This window comes from Brachyistius frenatus, unplaced genomic scaffold (genome assembly GCF_029030835.1).
Source record: "Brachyistius frenatus isolate BFR_SWC_R1_liver_20210118 unplaced genomic scaffold, ASM2903083v1 Contig_27, whole genome shotgun sequence".
NCBI classification, from domain to species: Eukaryota; Metazoa; Chordata; class Actinopteri; family Embiotocidae; genus Brachyistius; species Brachyistius frenatus.
This window is the reverse complement of record NW_027210626.1, coordinates 4,037,175-4,058,559: the sequence shown is the minus strand read 5'-3', so window position 1 is coordinate 4,058,559 and position 21,385 is coordinate 4,037,175. Positions and strand designations below refer to the sequence as shown.

Sequence of the window (21,385 nt, the reverse complement as noted above, 5' to 3'; positions counted from 1 at the left end):
TGTGTATAATAACCATATTTATGAGACACTATATGACTTAGAAGTTTGAAAAATATGTGGTTTTGGAGTGAAATTGTACCGTAAATATTGTTTCAGCAAGGTTCTTGTGTATCACCAGGAGGAGCCTTGTGTTTACCTTGTGTTTGAAATCACTGACAAGTTAATGAACTGAGTACTTCTATCACTGGAAATTAAAGCATCCACGGAGCCACCTTATAACTCAATACTGGCACTACACGGTGCTGAAATACTCTCCCAACCAGCTGCAAAATTAATTGTGTTGTTGTTCTCAACGGCCACATGATGACCAGCAAATGTCACCGTAGCTGCCACAATCAGGATATTTTAGCATTGTGGCTGAAATGTGAGCTGATCGGGTAAGGCTGAGGTAAAGTGTGACTGACATGTTCAGATGTGCCCATTTAGTTATGCCTGCTGCCGGAGAGTGATAAAAACCGCTGCAAGCTCTCAATGCCTTTCTCTTCAACAATTTAAGAAATAAGCCAAGGAATCAGCAAACCATCTGCAATACACAACACCTGTACAATCAATGAAGTACCACAATGGGCAAATGCCAAGAGCTAATCCTGCTTTACCAGCCAGCCAGTACAAATAACATATTAAGCTGAAATATATTTTCTGATTTAACACGTATATGCACTTTTGACCCCGGACTTTTTGATGAATATCAACAAACCCACACTACACACACACACACACACACACACACATACACTTGGAAACACTGTGTGGTGGAAGAAGAGGTTTTTTTTTTTCAAATAAAAACAAGTTATTAAATTGCTGGAGAGAAAGAGTTCACAGCAGCTATTGAATTTTGGATCGAGCGGCCATGGCTGAGGGCGAAGGCTTGCTATTGTATGTAGAAGGTTGTTTCCTTTGGCGGAAGAAAGCCTACACAATGTGGAGACAAATATATGATGTTAAGCTGTTACTGACTGACTTAGTGACTTTGTGATTAAGTGCACCCTTCAGCTGACAAGGCCAGTTTTTGAAATGCACAGAAAATGAATCAATCTTTTAAGAGACAACAAATTATAGACTGATGAGTAATGTGTGCGCCCATGATGGAAATAATAATATAGTCTGAAAGGATGTGAGGTCAAACAGCTGCTTTGTGTAAAGCCTTGAATTTCTAGATTCTGCTAAAAAAAAAAAAAAAAAAGTACTCTTGCGGGGATATATTTTGTATGTGTTCTTTTTCTTACAATTGGGAACTACAAGATGGGGCAGACCTTATCTGTAGTGTTGATGTTGAATGGGATTGGGTGGAGTGATTTGGTGTAAGGTAAAGAAGTCATGTATTGGCAGGTGTTATTGGAGTTCTGTTATTTGAATTATTGTTAAGAGGGATATTAAAAGAAGCGGAATTAGACAGAAGAATCTTTGTTCTTAGTCAAAGGCCCAAAAGTTGTTTCAAGTAACCATTTAGTTTATAGTTAACGAGTTATCAGTGTTACACTAGTTACAAATGACCAATTAGTAGTTCCATTACCAGTATGGGACTGCTTTACTGCATTACCTGAATAGTGCTGTAGGATATGATAATAGTCCATTACTTCTTTTAAAATACAAAGTGTCACCGGGATTTTCAGTTATTCTTTTTTCAGCTTTGTGACAGTGGTGACATCATAAATAAGAACCAGTCAGTGCACAATAGTATAATTGGATGTAAATTCTGTCCTTCTGGTCATTTGTCTCCAAGTCTTTTAAGGTGGCGGTGGGTTTTGTGGTTTAAGAGCAGCAAGCTTTACGTGATAATTCAGATTTCCTGCTGAGATGTAAGGTCATTGTTAAATAAACAGATGAGAAAATTAGTCAAGCTAAAAGCTTTCATGGAAGGTACTAGTGTCCCAGTGCTTGTTAAGCTAATGTTACCAAATCATATAAAAGGCAGTGCCAAAAACCATCAACTGTTAACAACACTGTCTGTTGTGGCTCTGGGGATCTGAAAACCAGGCCAGTTTCCAAAGAATGCCAAACAGGTGTACAGAATATACTCTGCATAAATGAAAACACTGAAATATCATAGATTAATGAAAACTATGACCATAACCGTGTGAGGAAGAAAACAGAATGAATCAAACAGAGAGTAGGGAATGAAGTGGCAAATGCACTATTATGTGGTCAGGGCCTAGAGAGCCGAGAGAAGTCGGGATGTTGTTTTCAGTCCAGAGATTGAATGTGCAGGCTGTTTAGACCACAAACAAGACCAGCGGAGCCATGGCAACCCATTACCGTTAGAAAAGGATAAATAATCAACAGATGAAAAGGAGCAAGGCATGGCAGGAAATAAAGAGCCATGTGCAAGGATGTGAAGGACATGAAAACGGTGAACCTCACCGAAAGGCTTTTACACATCTACACAAAATATCGAAAACTATCATAAATACAAAACATGTCAAATGAAATGGAGTGGAGGCTTCCCTGTGCAAATCTAGCAAGCTAGAATCTACTGATAGTATTGAATTTTGGTAAACTGTAGCATCTAGCGGTAGCTTGCATGTGAGGTGTTTAGGGACATCTCTTAATTGTAGGTATGGAAAATAACCTGGATCACATTTACCCCTCCAAACTACACAAGAACAAACGATTCGTACTGTCACATGTAATCTATTTCCTTTTTCTTAAAATAGATTTCATAACATCGATATTGAAAACAGTATCGTTTAGGAACCGGTATCAAAGTCAAAGTATGAGTACTGAATATTTTTGGACAGCACCGAGCCTCAGGTATTCATCTGGAGTTCCATGTTTGGTTAGGTTCAGAATTCAAAAACACTTGGGCAGAAAAAGAAAAGACCCATTTTGGTTAAATATAGAAAAACTAAAACAAAACCGGGTCTTGTGTCGGTGTTTAATTTTTAACCAAGACAAAGGACTTTCCATAACCTGAATGTTGTTTTGTGCATTTCTGTAGCATGTTAGTATGTTTTACCTATTTGTTCATTTCATGAAAAGAACTGTGTGACCACGGGGATGTTGGAAGCTCATTGTTTATTTTACAAACCTAATGGCAGAAATTAACTTAACATGGCAATGTTGATTACGGCGTGATGCCGGGCGTAAACACAATTCTGTTCATCAGAGGGATCTATGAACTGCAGCAGAGTGTGCGCTGGGCTGCTGTGTTTTTCCATTTCTATTTGCATCTCATTCTTTATATCTCATTTCGCAGTGAATCTCCTGACGATGAAATTGTGCGTTAAATATGTTGCAAATCCATTTGAATTTCAATGAGAGCCCAGCCCTCCTGTTTGGGCACAGTGGAATTGTTGCTATAACAAATTCTGTTCGAGAGAGCACACTTTTTTTGTTTTTTTGTTAAATGAATGCACCTGTGAATGACTGTCTTTCAAACAAACACTGTCAATACACAAATGCAGACACATGTGTAAATACACCTACACACACACAATGTGACTCACCGTGTGCTGTTTGCACAGTTAGTGGAAAGAGTTGAGGATTTCTCCTCGCCCTCACTAAATGTTCCCCGACAGGAAAAACAAAAAGTCCCCGCTCATCCCTATTCATGGTTTGTGGAAAACGTCCCCAGACAAACTATTAAATTCCCGAGTCGCTCTGTGCGTCTCTGAGAGAAGATTTATTCTCTACTAATTCCACTTCTCATGATCTCTACTTTAGCACGGCACAGAGTGCTGATGGTTAGAAAATATAGAATACATTACACTCTATGCTCAAACATGGAGTGAACTAAATCCTATTGTTGAGATGGTTTTATGCTCCAAGCTGAACAGCAAAGTTCATATTAAATTATTTTTGTTTACAGGCTAGTTTTGTCTGATATTTGATGATATGGAATCTAAAAGTTAATTTGTTTTCTCGAACATGCAAGATTAGATGATGATCTAATGATGATGATCCGACAAAAAAAACAAATTAGTCATATGGACAACCTGGCAATGCTGGCTCCTCATATTATTTATTCATTTTGGAATTTGGACGGTTAGCTATCCCTTAACAGACCATATGATCAGTTAATGATCTAACTTAGAAAACATCATGAACTTATTATTCTTATATATCACGGACGAATAAAGGAACCAAAAAAAAAAAAATCACATTTTAGAAGATGAAATCAAAGAATCTTATAATTTCTTCATAAAAATACCAATTACTTGATCATCAGAGACGTTGGTGATTTAATTTTCAGTTGCTTAGTTAATTTATCACAAAAAAAAACAGCAGTTCAATCAACATTATATGCCAACAAACATATATATGATTATGGGTACATGCAAAAAAAAAAAGATTGTGTGTAGCTCTTCTTGAAAGTTGCCCGTTTTCTACTTGGTAGAAGAAGCAACTTTCAGTAAATGTCCATAGCTTTGTTGTATAACCTGTATTTGTTTTAATGTGCATATGGGATACAGCATTGTAGGCAGTATAAATATATTATCAACAATTACACACAAAAAAAACCCCGTCCTCTCTGTTGACTGGTGAAAAATCAACAAACCAAATACCCTGTTATAACCCCAACCAGTGTCTCGGAGGTTGTTGCAATGATTGGCAGACAGGCCTCCCACACAAACACATCAGTGTTAAGACTGCTCACTATGTTTTGGGCTGTCACAAGGCAACAAGATGGCTTGGTATAAGAGTGGCTTATGACTGACACTGCAGCAGGGGACTTGTCAGGGTAACACCAGAAGAGCTATGCGTAGGTGGGTGACACCAAGAAAAACAAATGGGCATACAATGCGTCTGAGCACCATTTGCGCACTTCAAGGTGCTTTAATTTGTCAATCTGCAAGATGTGTCAGCTACACAGTCAACACTTGTGACAAACAAAAGTGCATGTCAACAAATTACTAAAGGCCTCTGTTGACTGATGCGTAATCTTAAGCACCAATGTGAGACATTCGATAGCACTGGAAACGCTTACTGCAAACCGGGAGCCTTACCACGTTGAAAACACCTTTATACTTAACAAGCCTCCGACTAGTCAACAACATGTGGTCCAAGAAAGTTAAAGGAGAGTTGATTTTCATTTTTTTAACATAAAAAATATAACATTGAATATTTAAAAAAACAAATTCTAAGGGGACTCCAAATGTATCAGTTTGCTACAGCAGCAGCTTGATAATCATAACATTCAGTGTGATTGAGAAAGGCTTAATCTAACGAAAACACAGCATGGTCAATTTGTTTACTTAAATGTGGCTCAACAGTAACAGAGAATTGGACCCACTTTATTATGAACAAAAATTATCAATTCATTATCAACCCAATACTTTTGAATACAAGGTCTGTACTTCAATGTGTGTGTGTGTGTGTGTGTGTGTGTGTGTGTGTGTGTGTGTGTGTGTGTGTGTGTGTGTGTGTGTGTGTGTGTGTGTGTGTGTGTGTGTGTGTGTGTGTGTGTGTGTGTGTGTGTGTGCAAGGAAGGAGAGGCAGATGGGTTATTGTATTGATTATTGCAAAATAACCAGCCACGTGGTCATCCCAGGTTACACTTATAACAACAAAAAACATGTGGTGTTCACTTTAGTCCATGTTAACAAACACACAGAGGCTGAACATATACAATTCATTTAAAAAGACTCACCTCGTTGAGCTCCAATTTGTCAAAGTTGAAGTGTAATTAAACATTTCTCACCTGTTTATATCACATATTCAAACCAGTAAATAATGATTGATGGCATTTTAAAGCCTGCAAGTTCTCTTTAAGTCGTGCTGCAAGACTACCAGCAAAACACTTTTTATTTTTTTCAAATCTTATGTTAGGGAAGCAAATGCATTAAGATTCAAACGGTGTGAGATCAAGTCAATTCCCAATCAATATTTTACAACAAACATACCGCCTCACCAACTGCCATCCACTATCATTACTTTATTAAAAATCCTCACTGTCATGATAACAGTATTCATTGTTTTAGTCCAGCATTTGTAGTATTACATACTCACAATTCTATGGCCTTGTTCCACATGATGACGTATCCAGACAAAATAAAGGACTCGATGTTGACAATGTGCGTGTTTCCACGCTCTGTCCCCACATACAGCCATTTACTCTGAAAGGGCAGGTGGCAAAATGTGATCCTGGAGAACAAGAAACAAACAGAAGACCGAGTGTTAGAATATGAACAGTCACAAAAGGGTTTGTGCCTGTTTGTTTCAATGATCGTGCAATTTGTGACTGTGTAAACACTGCATTCTTGCATACAGTATTGTAGTCACATTGATCGACACCTGTTTCTGTATATCTCTGAACAATATGCACAATTTTGTTTGCACAAAAGCATTTCAACTTGCCAATAATATAATTATTATCATTAGGATAACTAGGAGCAGTTTTGTTTTTATCGATGTGTGCTCATTTGTGTTCAATTTGGTGCATCATTAACAGTTGATCAAGAGATTGACTTTTTCTGAAACAAACAAACAAACAAAATAACAAAATAACAAAAGGAGGCATTTTGTTGGAATTACATGCTATTGTTTCCTATTTAAAAATTTTACAGATATAAAATGTGTCACAAAGAATTGTCAGCAACACAAACCATTCATATAAACAAAGGGACACAAAAGGGTTCAATCTTCAATCAGGAGTTAATGTGGCCTTTCTTCACAGATTCCAATACGGTACCTGTACCTGTACCTGTACACAGCCTTAGGATAATACTTAAATGGAAAAGCATCCATTATTTCAGAAATACCAGCAAATACATCACAACTCGTGAACTCAGAGCACCCATATGAACTATTCTCGTGAACACAGTAAACACAACCCCATCACTGTCACAACCATAATCCTGAGCCTGTGCTCAACAGTAATAATAACTTTCCCTTCTTCACAGAAATCATACCCAGACTCATTCAGGGAAGTCATGGCCTTCTGTGTCAAGGTTTAATTTAGAACAGAGTCCATTTTCCTCCACAAAGCATAACCCCTGTACCGCTATCATTGCCCCTATTCGCTCTTTCTGTTGACACTCTTGCTTCCCTCTTGTTAGAGAGCCCTTGTTCTCAGTCTGTAAGTTCGCTCTAAGCTGCTATACATAGCTAGAGCCCTTCAAAACAAGAGCCACAAGTATAGGCCTGAACTTTTTCTGTGCTCTGTTACATCAAGTCAGATGACATACTGTGTGAACAAAAGGTTAAGTTGGTACAATATTTCATACATACTTCACAAATGTTGCGGACATGACGCATTATTCCAGAATATTAAATAATTATGATGTGATGAAAGGCTTTAGCATGTATCATCTTTGCAAGCACCTTTACCAGGGAATAAAAAGCAGCACACAGTAAGTCACTGTTGTCCATGTTGATTACCGAGAAGAGATCTGGGGATCATTGGGCCCCACAGCTACCCACCAAGCAAGCGGCAGGATTATTAGACAGAAGACAAATGAGATGGCACACAATTCAATAAGGATTTCAGGGGCTTGAGGAGATGACGATATTCAGACTGGCAAGGGGTACAGAACTGCTATGCGAGCAACTGAGTATTATACAGTTTTCTGTCTTTTATAACAAGCGTTAAAGCACAGCACACCAAATTTTCTTGTTTAAGGAAGATTTATATTAAAGCTTTCTGGGGATTATTAGGTTCAATTCTTTGGAAAATCAAATGATGAGATATAACGTATAAGTATTCACAAACTTCACAGACAAATATAATTGTAGAAATTATGTAACACCATGTTAAAATGTTGGTAGTAATTCATCCAAAGTGCCATAAAACGTATCTGCAGTAACACAGTGAATCATGACATATTCCCTGTGGTGAAAAAAAAGGTTTTAGAAAAAGCCTTTTAGAGCTAATTATCTCCATTATGATTGAAATATTTACATTAAATGTCACAGGAAAAATTAAAGACAAAGTTTTAAGAAAAACAAAATAATTGGAAGAAAGGACAAGGAGATGATAGGAAGGAGTAGGAGGCAAGTGGTGTTGAATACAGATTAGTTGGATCAGCCACCACTATTGGGCCTTATAATTATCAGTCCAAGAGGACAAGAGTTGAGTTTAGCTGCCATCTGACCGCCCTCGGCGAGACCAGCTGAGGAGCAAATACCCTTAATGAAGTAAACAGATGTAGAGATTAATTGAATTGGTGACATCATCAAGGGAACTGGCGACCTCACCATCTGTTCTGCATGAGTCATGACACAGCTGCTTAAGGAATTCCATAATGACTTCCTGTATCAGCAGTTATGCTGGATAATTCATAAGCAGCTGCTTACATTAGCTCAAATGACTCTTTTTACTGTACCAAAACGCATCCAACGTGTCATGTATTCCAATCCAAAATGTTTGGGCCATCATCAAACTGTCATTGACAGTTGAGGGGCAGTGGCAGGCACATGCAGCTGGCTGACAGTCAACAGAAAACAATTCTCTCCACCGTTTCCAGTGAGTCATGCGTTATTCTTGTGGGACTCTGATGAGGTGTTAGCGTGCTAATTGTCAGAGGTTCAGCCTGGAGACACAGAGCTAAATGGAAAGCCACTTCCCAGCCACTGATAGATGACTCATGATGGCCTTTTTCTTCCTTTAGTCTTGTAGCATGATTCACGTCCGCCGAGAGCAAGTGGTTCTGCCTCCTACCTTATTGCACCGCAAGACAGGTAGAAAGCAAGTGAAAGAGGTTTTCAACACCTTTGAAGCAAAACATGTACCTCTGTGTCTGTGTGGGCGTATGTATCACACAGTGATGAGTGCAGCTGCTAGGCCATGAGACCAAAATATATATAAATAAATCCCAAATGCAAAGTTTTTACAGTACTAGTTCGTGGAGGTTTTACAAAGCATTAATGCCTTAACGTTGTTGCATCAGCTAAGGTAAAATCTTTAAAAGCACAGAATCTTAGAAATTGAAAATCGGCAAAATATAAAATGATAAATTATAAATATTTCTGAGGTTGTGTTATAAAGGTGTGCAAATTATCATAATAGGCTGAGTTATATAACATGCTTTCAGAAGCTAGCTGCAACCACAGCGCCTGCTCCCTGTCAACATCCGAAGTCTCTCTATTCAATGGGCAGCTCTCCAGCTACCAGCGACATCCTCTCCTATGAGCAACTGGAACTATGTTTCACATTACTGCTGTCCATTAAGTCCAATTTCATCCTGTCTCCACCTCAAATACTCATAGCTTTAAACTGAAATGTTAGGTACATGAAATAATGAATAAATCAAGTTTAGCTAACTAACATTATAAACATAGTTTATTAAAGGCTAATAAGATTTCAAAGCTGATGTTGAATACTGATTCTGTCAATTGATGTTTGCTCACAATAAAAAAAAAAAAAAAAGGTGTTGAAATCAGAAAACGGGCAAGTCACTGTGCCATGTTGAAAAATGTTCAGCCACCATCAGTTTATCAGACACTAGGATACATTTTTGAGATTTAGAGGCCAAACATATCCAACCTAAAGCACATCCGGCAACAAAATACTACTGGAGTACCCGGAGAGATGCAAACATGCAAACTCCGCACAGAAAGGCCCAGGCCTGGATTTGAACCCGGCACCATTTTGCTGTGATGCGACAATGATAACCACTGCACCGCCCCTCACAGAACATCAACTTATTCCAAATATATTTTTACTGTGTAAGAAGGTTTTTTTCATTTGTTTGACCAGCTCAGACATTCTGTCAGAAATCATGGAGGCATATTAGGCCTGATAATTAAAGTCTTATTTCCTGCATGCAGACAAAAGCTTTCTGCAGGAAACATTATTGCACAACTCCGTGTCTCAATCAGCCAATCAAGGAACTCACCAAAGGAAAGGTAAATTAAGGTCCGTGAAAATGCATTAACTTAAGTATAAAGTGTTATGGCAAAGAAATAGAGTTAGAGATCTCTGCCTAGAACTAAGGAAATAAACACCTTACTTTTTTTTTTATATACAAACTTTGCAAACTTGGACACTGACAAACTCTGCCATGTCTAGTCGAAACAACACAGGCTCAATCAATGCTCAGACTGATATAGATCTCTGCTCCCCTAACCACGCAGCACAAGCTTGCTATTTTTTCCTGCAGACAGAAATGGTGGATTGCAGGTGTTCTTTATGGCAGTGGACAACCTGTTTCTGAAAAGGCTCAGGCAGAGAATATTGAGCCCATTTTGGTCAAATAAAGGCGTTATTTTTTCTGAATTGAGTCACTTGTGTGTACAGCCAAAGACCCCTAAGGTTTTCCCGAGGAAGAAAGAGGTAGAAAACTTTCTAAAACCAAGCATCAGCATCTTGAGTCCATTGTATGCCATGAAAGTTTAATGGTGGAGAGCAGAGAATGAACTGCTGCTACTGCTGGGGAAAAGCAAAGCGCCAAGCCCGAGCTCACCCCTACATCCCTCAGACTGCTGTTCTACATAAGAAGGGTTGAAACAGCTGACTGATGGAGAAAAAAAAAAAAAAAAAACTGGCTGAGGGTGTGGTGCTCCTGATTCATCCAAAGGGTGACAAAATATGACAAAGGTAAAGTGACACATTATGACACACAAAATTATTGGGTGTGCTTTAAGGAAGAGGCAAGCGAAGGAAGATAGGAGTCGATCAAATGTATCCCAGTCGGACTAAATGTAATAATCTCCCAAGCAAGAAAGGGAAAGAAGCAAGGGTGGTATTTCTACACCAACTAAAAATACCGCCTGGCGGTTGTATACCTTTGCGAACAACTCGAGTTGTATTTTACATGCAGTTCATGTACATGCATTTTTGTGCCACATTTGTTGAAATTTCCTCAAGGCGTTCCTGAGATATTGCGTTAATAGTGGGAAACGGATGTGAAATCAGTGATCCTGACCTTTGACCTTTCTCCACTAAAATCTCATCAGTTCATTCTGGAGATAAATTCAACATCTATGACAAATTTGCAGAAATTCCCTCCAGACGTTCCCGAAATGTCGCACATCACTAGCGTGGACCAATGTGTTGGGACATTGACCTTGACCTTTGACTACCAAAATCGTATCCGTTCATCATTGGTACCAAGTGAATCGTTGAGCCAAGATTAAAGATATTCCTTCAGAGCGTTCTGGAGACATTGCATTTACAAGAACAGGACTGACGGATGAGAGGGACATGAGGTCACGATGACCTTGAACTTTGACTACCAAACTCTAAATCAGTTCATCCTTCAGGCTGAGTGAACAATTGTATCACAATTGATACAGCCATTCCTGAGATATCATGTCCACATGAATGTGTGGAATTGAGGTCACAGTGATCTTAACCTTTGCCGCCCCCCAAAATCGAATCACTTCATCCTTGATATCAAGTGAATGTTTTTGCCAAGTTTGCAGAAATTCCCTCAAGGCATTGTTGATATATCGCAATCACAAGAACAGGACAGACGGATGGATGTACAGAAGATGGCTACCTCCGGTTATGGCTACCGCCGGTTATGGCTACCTCCGGCTATGGCTACCGCCGGCGCGGAGACATACAAACAGTTTTTCTCTATTTCTCAAATCACAGTCATTGAGTTTGGCTCCCCCCACAGCTACTTCGCCAGGGTTCTGCGCTGGTCTTGCTCTTTATTGAGCAATAGAGCAGCAACAACCTCCCCTCTGACCACTACGACCCTAAAGTGGTGTCAGACGTGGAAGCACCAGAGGAGCTGTTATGGAGAGGGGAGCTCCAGGATGGAACTTCTGAGAAAAAAATGACATAATGACACACAGGTGACAAACCCCCACAATAAAATGACATAAGTTTTTAATTTGACACGGAGTAACAGAAATTAAGTTCAACTGATTTACCGTAATGCACAGGCAGGCTAAGCTGCCAAAAGCAATATGTTGTTAAAATATGCCGCTTTGACGGGAAAACAAAAATGGTTTATGTGGTTCTGGGGGTTTACGGTGAAGTGTCAGGTCTCTCACAGAGCAGAAGGCGCTGTGAGCTAAAATGGAACAGAGAGCTTCTAGCCAGCGAGTCAGGTTTATCAGACGTGGTGAAACGGGATCTACAAGTAATACATTTGTTAATGGCTGTACAACTCTTTCGGAGCCCTCATTAGCACTGTGATAATGTGCTGAAGATGACTGGATTCAGAATGGCCATTAGGGCGAATTAGCGAGGTTGTAAAATATAATGCACTAATTGAAGAAAGTCACATTCACCTTTCACTGGAGCCAAATGTGAAGTTTGAGTGTGTGATGTGTGTGTTTTGTAGAGCGGAATCTATGCTTACCTCTCTCTGTTGAATTTGAGCGAATGCAGGACAGCCGGCCGCCTCTGGCGCAGATTCCACAAGTGTAGCGTGTCATCTGCACAGGCTGTGACCAGCGCCCCCTAGAGGAAAAAAACAAAAAACAAGGACATATCAGTATGGGATCCTTATATAGTAGGGGCACAGAGGACACCGTGCCTTTTGCCTCCGGCCATAGACTGTATATAAGAGTGGACGTTGCTGCAGGATCTGAAAAATAAGGCCAATGCAAAAGGTCATTACACTGCAATACCATCAAGGGCCACTAGAGGTTGGCTCCGAAAAAGCTCTGACTCCATAGACTCCCATTCAACTTCTCTAATGAAGAGAGTCAATATGGTGTCATTCTCTAGTCGCTCCTTCTTTTTAGTTTTCTGGCAGTCCATCTGAAATTAATCCCATCATTAATCAGGTATTAAGCCTTAAAAGTAAAGGGATTTGGGGGGGAGGGTCTGTTTAATTGACAGGCCCATGGTACAGTCAGGTTTCTGCTATAGGTGGGCGGGCGTAGTGTCCTTGTGTTCCCACTCAGATCCACCACTTGCTCCTCCCCAGCTTGTCCAAATATGGTCACTTCTGGCTCCAAATTGCTCTAAACCTGCCGATCAAAATTCAAAGTCAAGGCTTCAGAACAGCAGTTCACAAATGGGTGAAATAATGGGTGACTGTTGGTTGCCACTTGGATTTAACCAAATCCACTTGGATTTAAGCATGTCAAGTATAATGATTTTGTATCTCAAACTGCACAATATCCAAATCAGCTGAGCAGAAATTAGTCAGCAAACATTTTAAGCATTTTATCTTATACAGTAAACTTAAAAAAATTCAAACTTTGTGCTCAAACTGTCTAGGCTGTGCACCAACACCAATGGACATTACATGAAATTGAATGGAAAGTGTTAAATGAACATTAAATCATATTCAGAGGACATCAGCTGGTTTCAGCCCTACTTCTGAGTAGAATTGTAATTACAGTGAAATTCCCTGCGTGGCTTTGCTAACAGGGCGTCACTGTAAAGCCTGGAGCCCAGGGAGAATTAGCTTTAGATTACAAACTTAATCATGGGATTAAAGACTGCACTGTACTGTAGTGGGGAAGGATGAAAACATTGCTTCCAACTGATTTCCATATTGGTGATATTTTCCCTCCTCTCACTAAATCTGTGACTTTACATGGCAAAAGCATTTGTACTTCCAGCAGTTAAAAAAAACACACCCAGAAATGTGATTATTTATTTAGGAAGAAAATTATGAATTACTGTCAGACAATAAAAGCATTTATCATTCGAAAACTCCTCATCTGTAAGGATGAAATATGAATGAATTAACTTTTCAGTGCTGCCTGTGACATTTATGTTCCCCTAAAAAATAGGACAACTAATACTGGGCACAAATGTACTGTACAAAAAAGTATCCTGAAAAATGAAACAATTAATAAATATATTAATTTAAGTATTTTCCACCCACTGTCTCCTCTTTTGTTAAATTCCCTGTCTCCAGACATACAAAATGTTATGATGTCGCTTATCCATGTTAAATCTGAGCAAAGAGGGATGTGCTCATTATTATCTGGCATTTTCAGGAAAATTAGAACATCTGACACTGGATATCATTTCATGTTCTTTCTCACCTTACCAAGAGCTTCAATTTGACTCTTTCCTATGCTGCCATATATCATAATAAAACCCTGGTGGGATTATGACTGCTTTAGGTTGGTGGATTAATTAATTTCTCATTAATTTGCCCTCCATTTTGCCCAAAAACAACATCCTCATATTAAGACAATTTTTGTAATGTTTGCAACTTGATTAGATGTGCACACATTCATGGATAATATTTTTTTTTAGGGGGGAGGGGGGTGTGTGTGGAGGGGGGGGGGGTCCATATCTTATAGTGCCACCTTATATAAAGCTAATTTGCATAATATTTGTCTTGATCTAACCCAGAGATGATGGTGGCTTTGGTGTAATATAATAGACTTGACATTATTTTGTGTTTATTTCAGTGGCCTGTAATCAGCCTTCATTTTAGTATCATTTCATTTAATGAGCTTTACTGCAACCCAGACTAATCCAGTAAGACAGGATTTGATTACTTGTTGCTGCCACCTTTCTGCTCACAATTACTATTGTATTGTCATTTCACATTTCTTATTTTTGGAAGAACCAGTCCTTTAAAATGCCTTTAAACATTACATTAAAGTAAAAGTATTTAATAATTTAATGAGCCATGTGTGACCTTGCCGATGATTACACAATACAATTAGATGCCTACAGAGAAGAAATGAATCTCCCTCTACTGACAGCTGATGTCATGGAACTAAATGGAGATAATACAATAAAGAGTGCTATCATCACTCAAAATCATGTTTCACGATTTCTTCCAAAGCACAATCAATCACTTTACAATCGTCAGTGGATATTTCTGAAGAATTTTCCCAGCAAGATTTTATTTTTCTTACAGTGTTAGAGCACTGTTTTCTGTCACCTGCTCTGAAAAGGCCAATGATACAAGGTGCAGAGGAAGAGAGAGTGAAATGGAGTGAGAAGAGGTGGAGCGGCAGCTAATGAAGAAATCATACCAGACGGGGAGAAGAAAGAACGTGAGAGGCAGACGAGGTGAAAGCCTGTCTGCCTGTCATGGTAGAATTATCTTGATGTCTTGATGGCAACAAAGGCAAGGCGACCAAGCGTAGGTACAGTACACAGCACGGGTAATAATACCAATTGGCAGGGCCACAAGGAAATTGCAGCGGAAAAAAAAACATTTGAAAATTGTGTTTTCTTTCATACTGCATTTGCACTATTGATTTGGTCAATGAAAATTAAACCCATTAAACACTTATCACGCTATCTGCTATTAGTGAACTAATCAATATGTCATCCAGAGTGTGGCCTGATATTAGTCAACTCTCCCTAAGAGGAGTCAATGAGGTGTTGCATGAAAAATAAAATGATCAAAGTTCTCTGAAGATAAATATGGCAAACAGTAGTGCAGGCACATTGGCTGCCTGGCTCCTTTCAATACAGACTGTATCATATTGTTGTAGATTTCCTGCAGCACTTAAAACACACAAAGGGGAGACGTTAAGGTACATGTTAGCTAACCAGCAGCAGTCAGCTAATTGTGTTCCCCAAAGTCTGGTTCTCTTGGGTCATGTCAAAGGTTAATGAGGCATGTGTCTGACCACATGATTGTATTACCGTATAAAGTAAGATTTAGAATATCTGAGATAGCTTTTTGATGCAGACTTTCTAGAAAATGAAACAATGGACTAAACAAAAGGGATTTCATTAAAAAAAAATATGTAATGACAACGTTAAATAAAAAAACTTCAATCAATGTATCAGTTTGAGAAGTTTGGTTGTCTTTTGAGAAAATTTCCCGACACTGTTCATTATTGCTATGTCCCTCATTAATGCAGCAGCTGGCAAAGTGATCAGAAAATGTCTTTCATCCTTCATTAGATCCAAAACAAAAATATCTCATATTATTCTTTATGTTTGTTAGTGAAGCCTGATATAGATAAATAAAACAATAATCAACTTTATTTATGAGCCTTTTTCAACAAAATTACACATTTCTTTACAAGATAATAAAATTGGTAATTATAAACAAATCAAAATAATTTAATAAAAAGGCAAGTTGTACGCCATAGCGGATGAAATATGTATCCCACAAGGAAAATAAGTAAAACAAAACAGTGTAAGAAAAAAAAAATCAATAATATAGGCTACTGTGTATATGTGGACTGCATTATACAAACAGTTGTAACTAATTATTTGTATTTTTTCATTTGTTTAATTTCTTTTACCACTAACCACAGAACCAAAATAGTCCTTAGCTTGCTTATAAATGAAATTTCTTCCCAGTGCTCCCTGCTGTCTCATTCCACCCCTCAGCAAAGCACAAAAATTCCTCTCACCTTTTTTGAAGCAATTTCCCCTCTCCACCAAACCTCGTCTGACACCAACCTTCTCCAGCCCCCTCAGCCTCTTTAAATGTATTATTCATCAAGCAAAATAATGAATTCAGAATAGGCAAACAAACACATTAATTAGGCTATTCATACCCTCCACCAACAGTGACAGAAAAAAAAAAAAAGACTTCCCTCATAAAACAGCAAGTGAGAGGCTTATGAGGATGACATGGGGGAGAATATGACTATATAATAAAATACTTGACTGCTAGATGTGTTGTATATGTACACTTTCTGTATGATAAAGAGAAGATACTCTGCATCTCTCTCAGATACCTGCAATAAGAGGGCTCCTTAGAGGGTTTTGCGTCTAATAGGAATAAGTCATTCCACCTCACTGAATGTCAAGAGGCCAGTCTAAATATGCAAGCAGCCATTAACAGGGTGGCTGACAACCCACACACTGTCCAAGGGAGGGGTTTGACACAGAGCACTGCTAATAGCCACTCTGTCAAATGATGGGCAGACCTGCAGTCACAGTGAGAGTACATTCATCTAAGAGATGCTGGTGGGGAGTGTGTATGCAAGTATGTAGCATATGCATACACAAACACTGCTGGATGGAGAAACCTCGAAAGTAAACACAAATGTGCAAAAATTATGCATGCAGACATACAAACACACACACTCACACTCACACACACACACACACACACACACACACACACACACACACACACACACACACACACACACACACACACACACACACACACACACACACACACACACACACACACATTGAGCCACTCGAACACAGATGCATGTTTTCACATATCTACCAATTTAACGAGATGCACTTGAACCCACACATTGTTATAGCATGCATGCTCTCAACTGGACACACTGTGTTACACTCTTGCGTGAACATTTGGGTCCTCATACAACCTAACCCACACAGTCACTGATGTGCACACACGAAGTCAACACCTGTCACACAAAAACACACAAACACACACACCCCTGTTCAGGCCCATCCACCTCCATTTGCCTCAGACACGTCACAAGTGGGCCAATGAGTGATGGAGAAGTGGGCTGAAAGAGCCAGTGGGCTTAAAAAGAAATAGACTGGGTACACGTGTGACCTGCTCCTGCTCTTTAACTAAGATGAGGACCCTTTTTTTTCTCTTAATACACCCACAGTATTTTGTTAATACTCAAAATGTGGCTTAAAAATGAGGCTAAAGTCCTAAAATCAACTACTTGACGCAGAACTGCCATGTATCAGCCCACACACTACTGGACTATCAGTAGAAAAACAGAGGAGTGAGGGGAAATGGTTTTCGAGACAGAAGAGGAAAACTACTGTGTCCTTCAGTAAGTAATGATCATGAGGATATTGTAATCAAAATAGTTCATTATATAGTGATTTGGCTCCTAATGGTTCCTATCAAAAGAATGATTTACCTTTAGATAAAATGGATGAGATGTAATTATCGATAATATTCCACAGGACAAATAAACTGTACATCCTTGTATGCCAGATTGCAACTTGCTAGACTTGGATTTCTGTAAAAAGCACTTTGAAGTTTGACTCCAGCAACTGGATTGAAAAATAAAACCATCTGCACTCAAGGGCAATGACAAAGACGTGTCAATCATTCATGCAATCACATGACATGGTATCCATGGTATCTTCCAAAAGAATTATCAAAAATGAGGTGCAGAGCAAACTTTGCCAGGTAAAACTAGCATATCCTAATTCTACCAAAACTAAGCACATAAATTTGAGAGCAAAGTAACAAGCAGATGCTTAAATCCATCTCATCATATCAACAATCAATGACTAGTATAAGTAACTAGAGGAAATACGTTTGATGATTGATGTGCAGAAGCAAACAACGTCCCTCCTTTCAAAGAAGGCTGAAGACAACTTCCTCTTCAACTTCATACAAGCTTGAGGGTTTTTGAACTTTGATAGCATTTGGTAATGTCCCCATCACTGCCATCCCGGGTCTACAAAGTCTGACCGGAGAAGATTTAATTCACAGCTTTAAGAAGGCTTTTGTAGATGATTCTGCCTTACCTCATTGATGAGGAACTGCAGTTGAAGAACAGCCGCTCCGCTCTCATGCTGACTGTAGCAGTCCACCCCTGGTCCTCCCAGTCTGATGACATCACAGAGTCAAGGAAGTGTACAATATAGATGCAGAAAAAGACAGTAAATATTCATGTGTCGGTGATTGCAGTCTACTGTAAGACTCATAAACAAACATCCAATCAACACTTAAAGTACACTGATGAGCCAACACTTCCATTCATACAATGACTCAAAAGCTAAAGGGCCTGCAATAAGTTTATTCACATACAATAAAGTATTCCCAGTGTTTGAATCTATCTTTTCCCTGGACAGCTCTGTGCTACAAGATATACTGTATCATTGTGAAACACAAAACACAAAGATCCTCAAAGAAAGAAATCCTCAAAATCCTCGAAGAACCTCCAACACAAAGTTGGAGGTTCTGTGAGGACATACCTGTCCCAAATGTGGTTGAACAGAAACATGTGCCGCTGGCCTTATATAAACAGGCAGGTGGTGCATTGTCAAATCAAGTTATAAAGGATGACTGCCTTATAAAAAAACATGACTGCATTGTGCTGTTTGATGATTGCTCACTGTGCCCCTCCTCTCTCTTTGGGGCAGTCAAGTTTAATGGAAAACATTCATGAAAGTGCAGGTGAAGGCTCTGCTCCGTGTTGTCACGAAAAGATGCAGCAATTTACATTGTTTACTGTCATCCCACTGTCAGAAATATTTGTCTTCTAAAGAGTAACGCAACATATTCAGCCTTTGAGTGGTTGAAGAGGGGTTTTCTTTTTTGTGCACCCTTATTTTAATCAACACAAAACAGTTTAAAGAAACTTAAAATGACAGCATGTTGTATTACTGCATTAGTTTTAGCTAGCCAAATAAATAAGAAAACAAACCAAATAATGTTGACAGCCACGCAAATAATGAGGTAACTGTCCCAATATTTATCTAATCCAAGGACAAATTATTTGATTACATTCTTTAAAGCTGATAGATGCCAATTGGCTGATTGTGTTTTTAAAGTTTTGTAACTCCTGACTGAGTCATTTCCCAGTGTGTACTAAAGTCACATTCTAACTGTATTTATAGAATGTGTACAGGAATAGCCTTTTGATGAGCAAATGACTCGACATGCAGTTTGTTTAGGAAACAGGTGTGGCTACCAGAAGAAGTCAAACCCCTGAGCTCATCCTTCAAAGCAGGTGGAAATCAGCAGGAGGGGGAAATGACACGACATGAAAACAGAGCCAGTTGGTTCTGAATAACCAGTTTGATTCAGAATACTGGAGTTTAATGATGTTGCTTGACACAGCACAGTACAGCAGAGAAACACACATGACCGGTCCTGTAAAGAACAAAATGACCTTGTTCCGTCTCAAAATTAATTAGCCTTTTTTAATGGTAAAACATAAACCAGCTTTTTTTCAACAATTACTTCACGATGCTGTGGCAGTCAGTGTGAACGAAAACCAGGTGAATCAATGCAAGTATAAGAGTCCTTATTATAAGGCATGATAAATCTTTCATAATCAAAAACTGAAAATGTGTTTTCATATTTTTCCCCAAAGGAGCATCTAAAAGTCGAATTTAATAATACAAACATTATCAATAATAAAAGCAGTTGTAGATGTATGACATAGCAATTACCTTTTTTTTGTTTTTTCACTTTTTTCTACCAGTATAAAGGCCATTTTTGTCCGATTTTTTCATTTACTGGATATATTATTATTCTACATCTTATGATTTACTGTATACTTTAGTGTTCTATTGCAAAACTTGTGGTATGATGTGACTGGCTAGTCTGTTCCCCTCATCTCCCTCAAGAGATTTCTGTCCACCTCGGCTGGCATCATTGGCGACCCATGAAACATTGCAAACAGCTCAGGGCAAGGTGATCGCGTGAGCCACAATCAAATATGTGTGCAGCTGGCTAACAGTGCGAAACTAAACAATATATAATTAAAAACATGTCAGTGTGCAGTTTTAATGACTTCAAAAATGAGTAATAAATATGACTAAAAATAGCAAGCAGAACAAAGGTTTAACATTCAACAGAGACACTGAGTTGAGAGGAGAATACAATTAATTGAGTTAGGTGTTTAAGCACTTCTGTGTCGGCACACATGTGAAAGTAAAGTGTTTTACTTGCAAATAGTGTTTTCAGATGCATCAAGTGCAGAGAGCATATCCAGTTATAAATACTTTGATAAACACATATGAACTTTGTATCCAAACACACAGCTGGAGCTGTGATGTCATGTTTCATTTATGGCAGACATGCAACAAGCCAATAGATTGATAGTACGCAGAGTGGTCAGTCTCACAATGTACTCTGAAACCAACAGGGCAGAAACATCCAGACAGACTTATCACATCCACAGCCTATGCAGCCATGAACCCTGATATGGTGAACTGGTGAACCGGGCTGCGGATCTCCGGTGAATTGGGGAGGAAAGACTCAGACCGTTCACGGTTCAAATACCGCCTGCGACTTTGGTCTGAAGTTAAGTCGCAAGTCTTGTTTCAAAATAATTACTAAATTGAATAACATGTAAGACCGCTGTTGTATACACAGTGCATGCAACATGCTAAGCCTTGTTGAGATTAAGATGTTTAAATGATGATATTTATGTTTAAAGATTTGACAGTGCACTGTGCAAAATAACAATCATTGTAATGTTGTCTTTACAGCATGACATGTCAATACAAATTCCTATGTATCTTAAATACCCCTCTGAGAATTGCCACCGTAACGTCGCTGGGGGGAGGGGGGGGTTAGTGGCTTAGTGATCCTGGGAGCTATGTTGTCAGAGGCATCAGCTCCTGGTAGCGTCTGCCAAAGCAAACTGGTCTCAGTGGAGAGCCTAGACTACGAGCGGTACAAAAGTCCCCCGATGAACAGCAGCACACGGAATTCAGCCACCTTGCCCGGATCAGGGAAACCGGTGCACCCTCCCGGAGACAGACCGGGGAGGGGAGCTCGTCGGCCAACGTCTGGTGGCCGTGCCGGGGGCCCGGGCGAGCTGATCGCCAGCAGCATAGACTAGCTCTAGGGGCGTGGAACGGGCATTGATGGTCAAAGTTAGCTTGATTACCCCAAATACATTGTGTTATTTAATTCTCCTAATTTCCTCCATCACTATCTCTGCATTGTATAAT

At 39.2% G+C, this 21,385-nt stretch overlaps 1 protein-coding gene across 16 annotated transcripts in view; it reads right to left on the bottom strand.

Moving 5' to 3' along the window:
* Positions 1-21,385, bottom strand: part of stxbp5l (syntaxin binding protein 5L) — a 129,763-nt gene that overhangs the window by 58,451 nt on the left and 49,927 nt on the right. For all 16 annotated transcript variants that reach the window (XM_069698669.1, XM_069698670.1, XM_069698677.1 and 13 more), the window contains exons 3-5: positions 18,221-18,302; positions 12,198-12,298; positions 5,950-6,084 (exon numbers count right to left, since the gene is read on the bottom strand). In XM_069698669.1, coding sequence (XP_069554770.1) covers positions 5,950-6,084; positions 12,198-12,298; positions 18,221-18,302 — 318 coding nt within the window. The remainder of the gene's footprint in view (positions 1-5,949; positions 6,085-12,197; positions 12,299-18,220; positions 18,303-21,385) is intronic.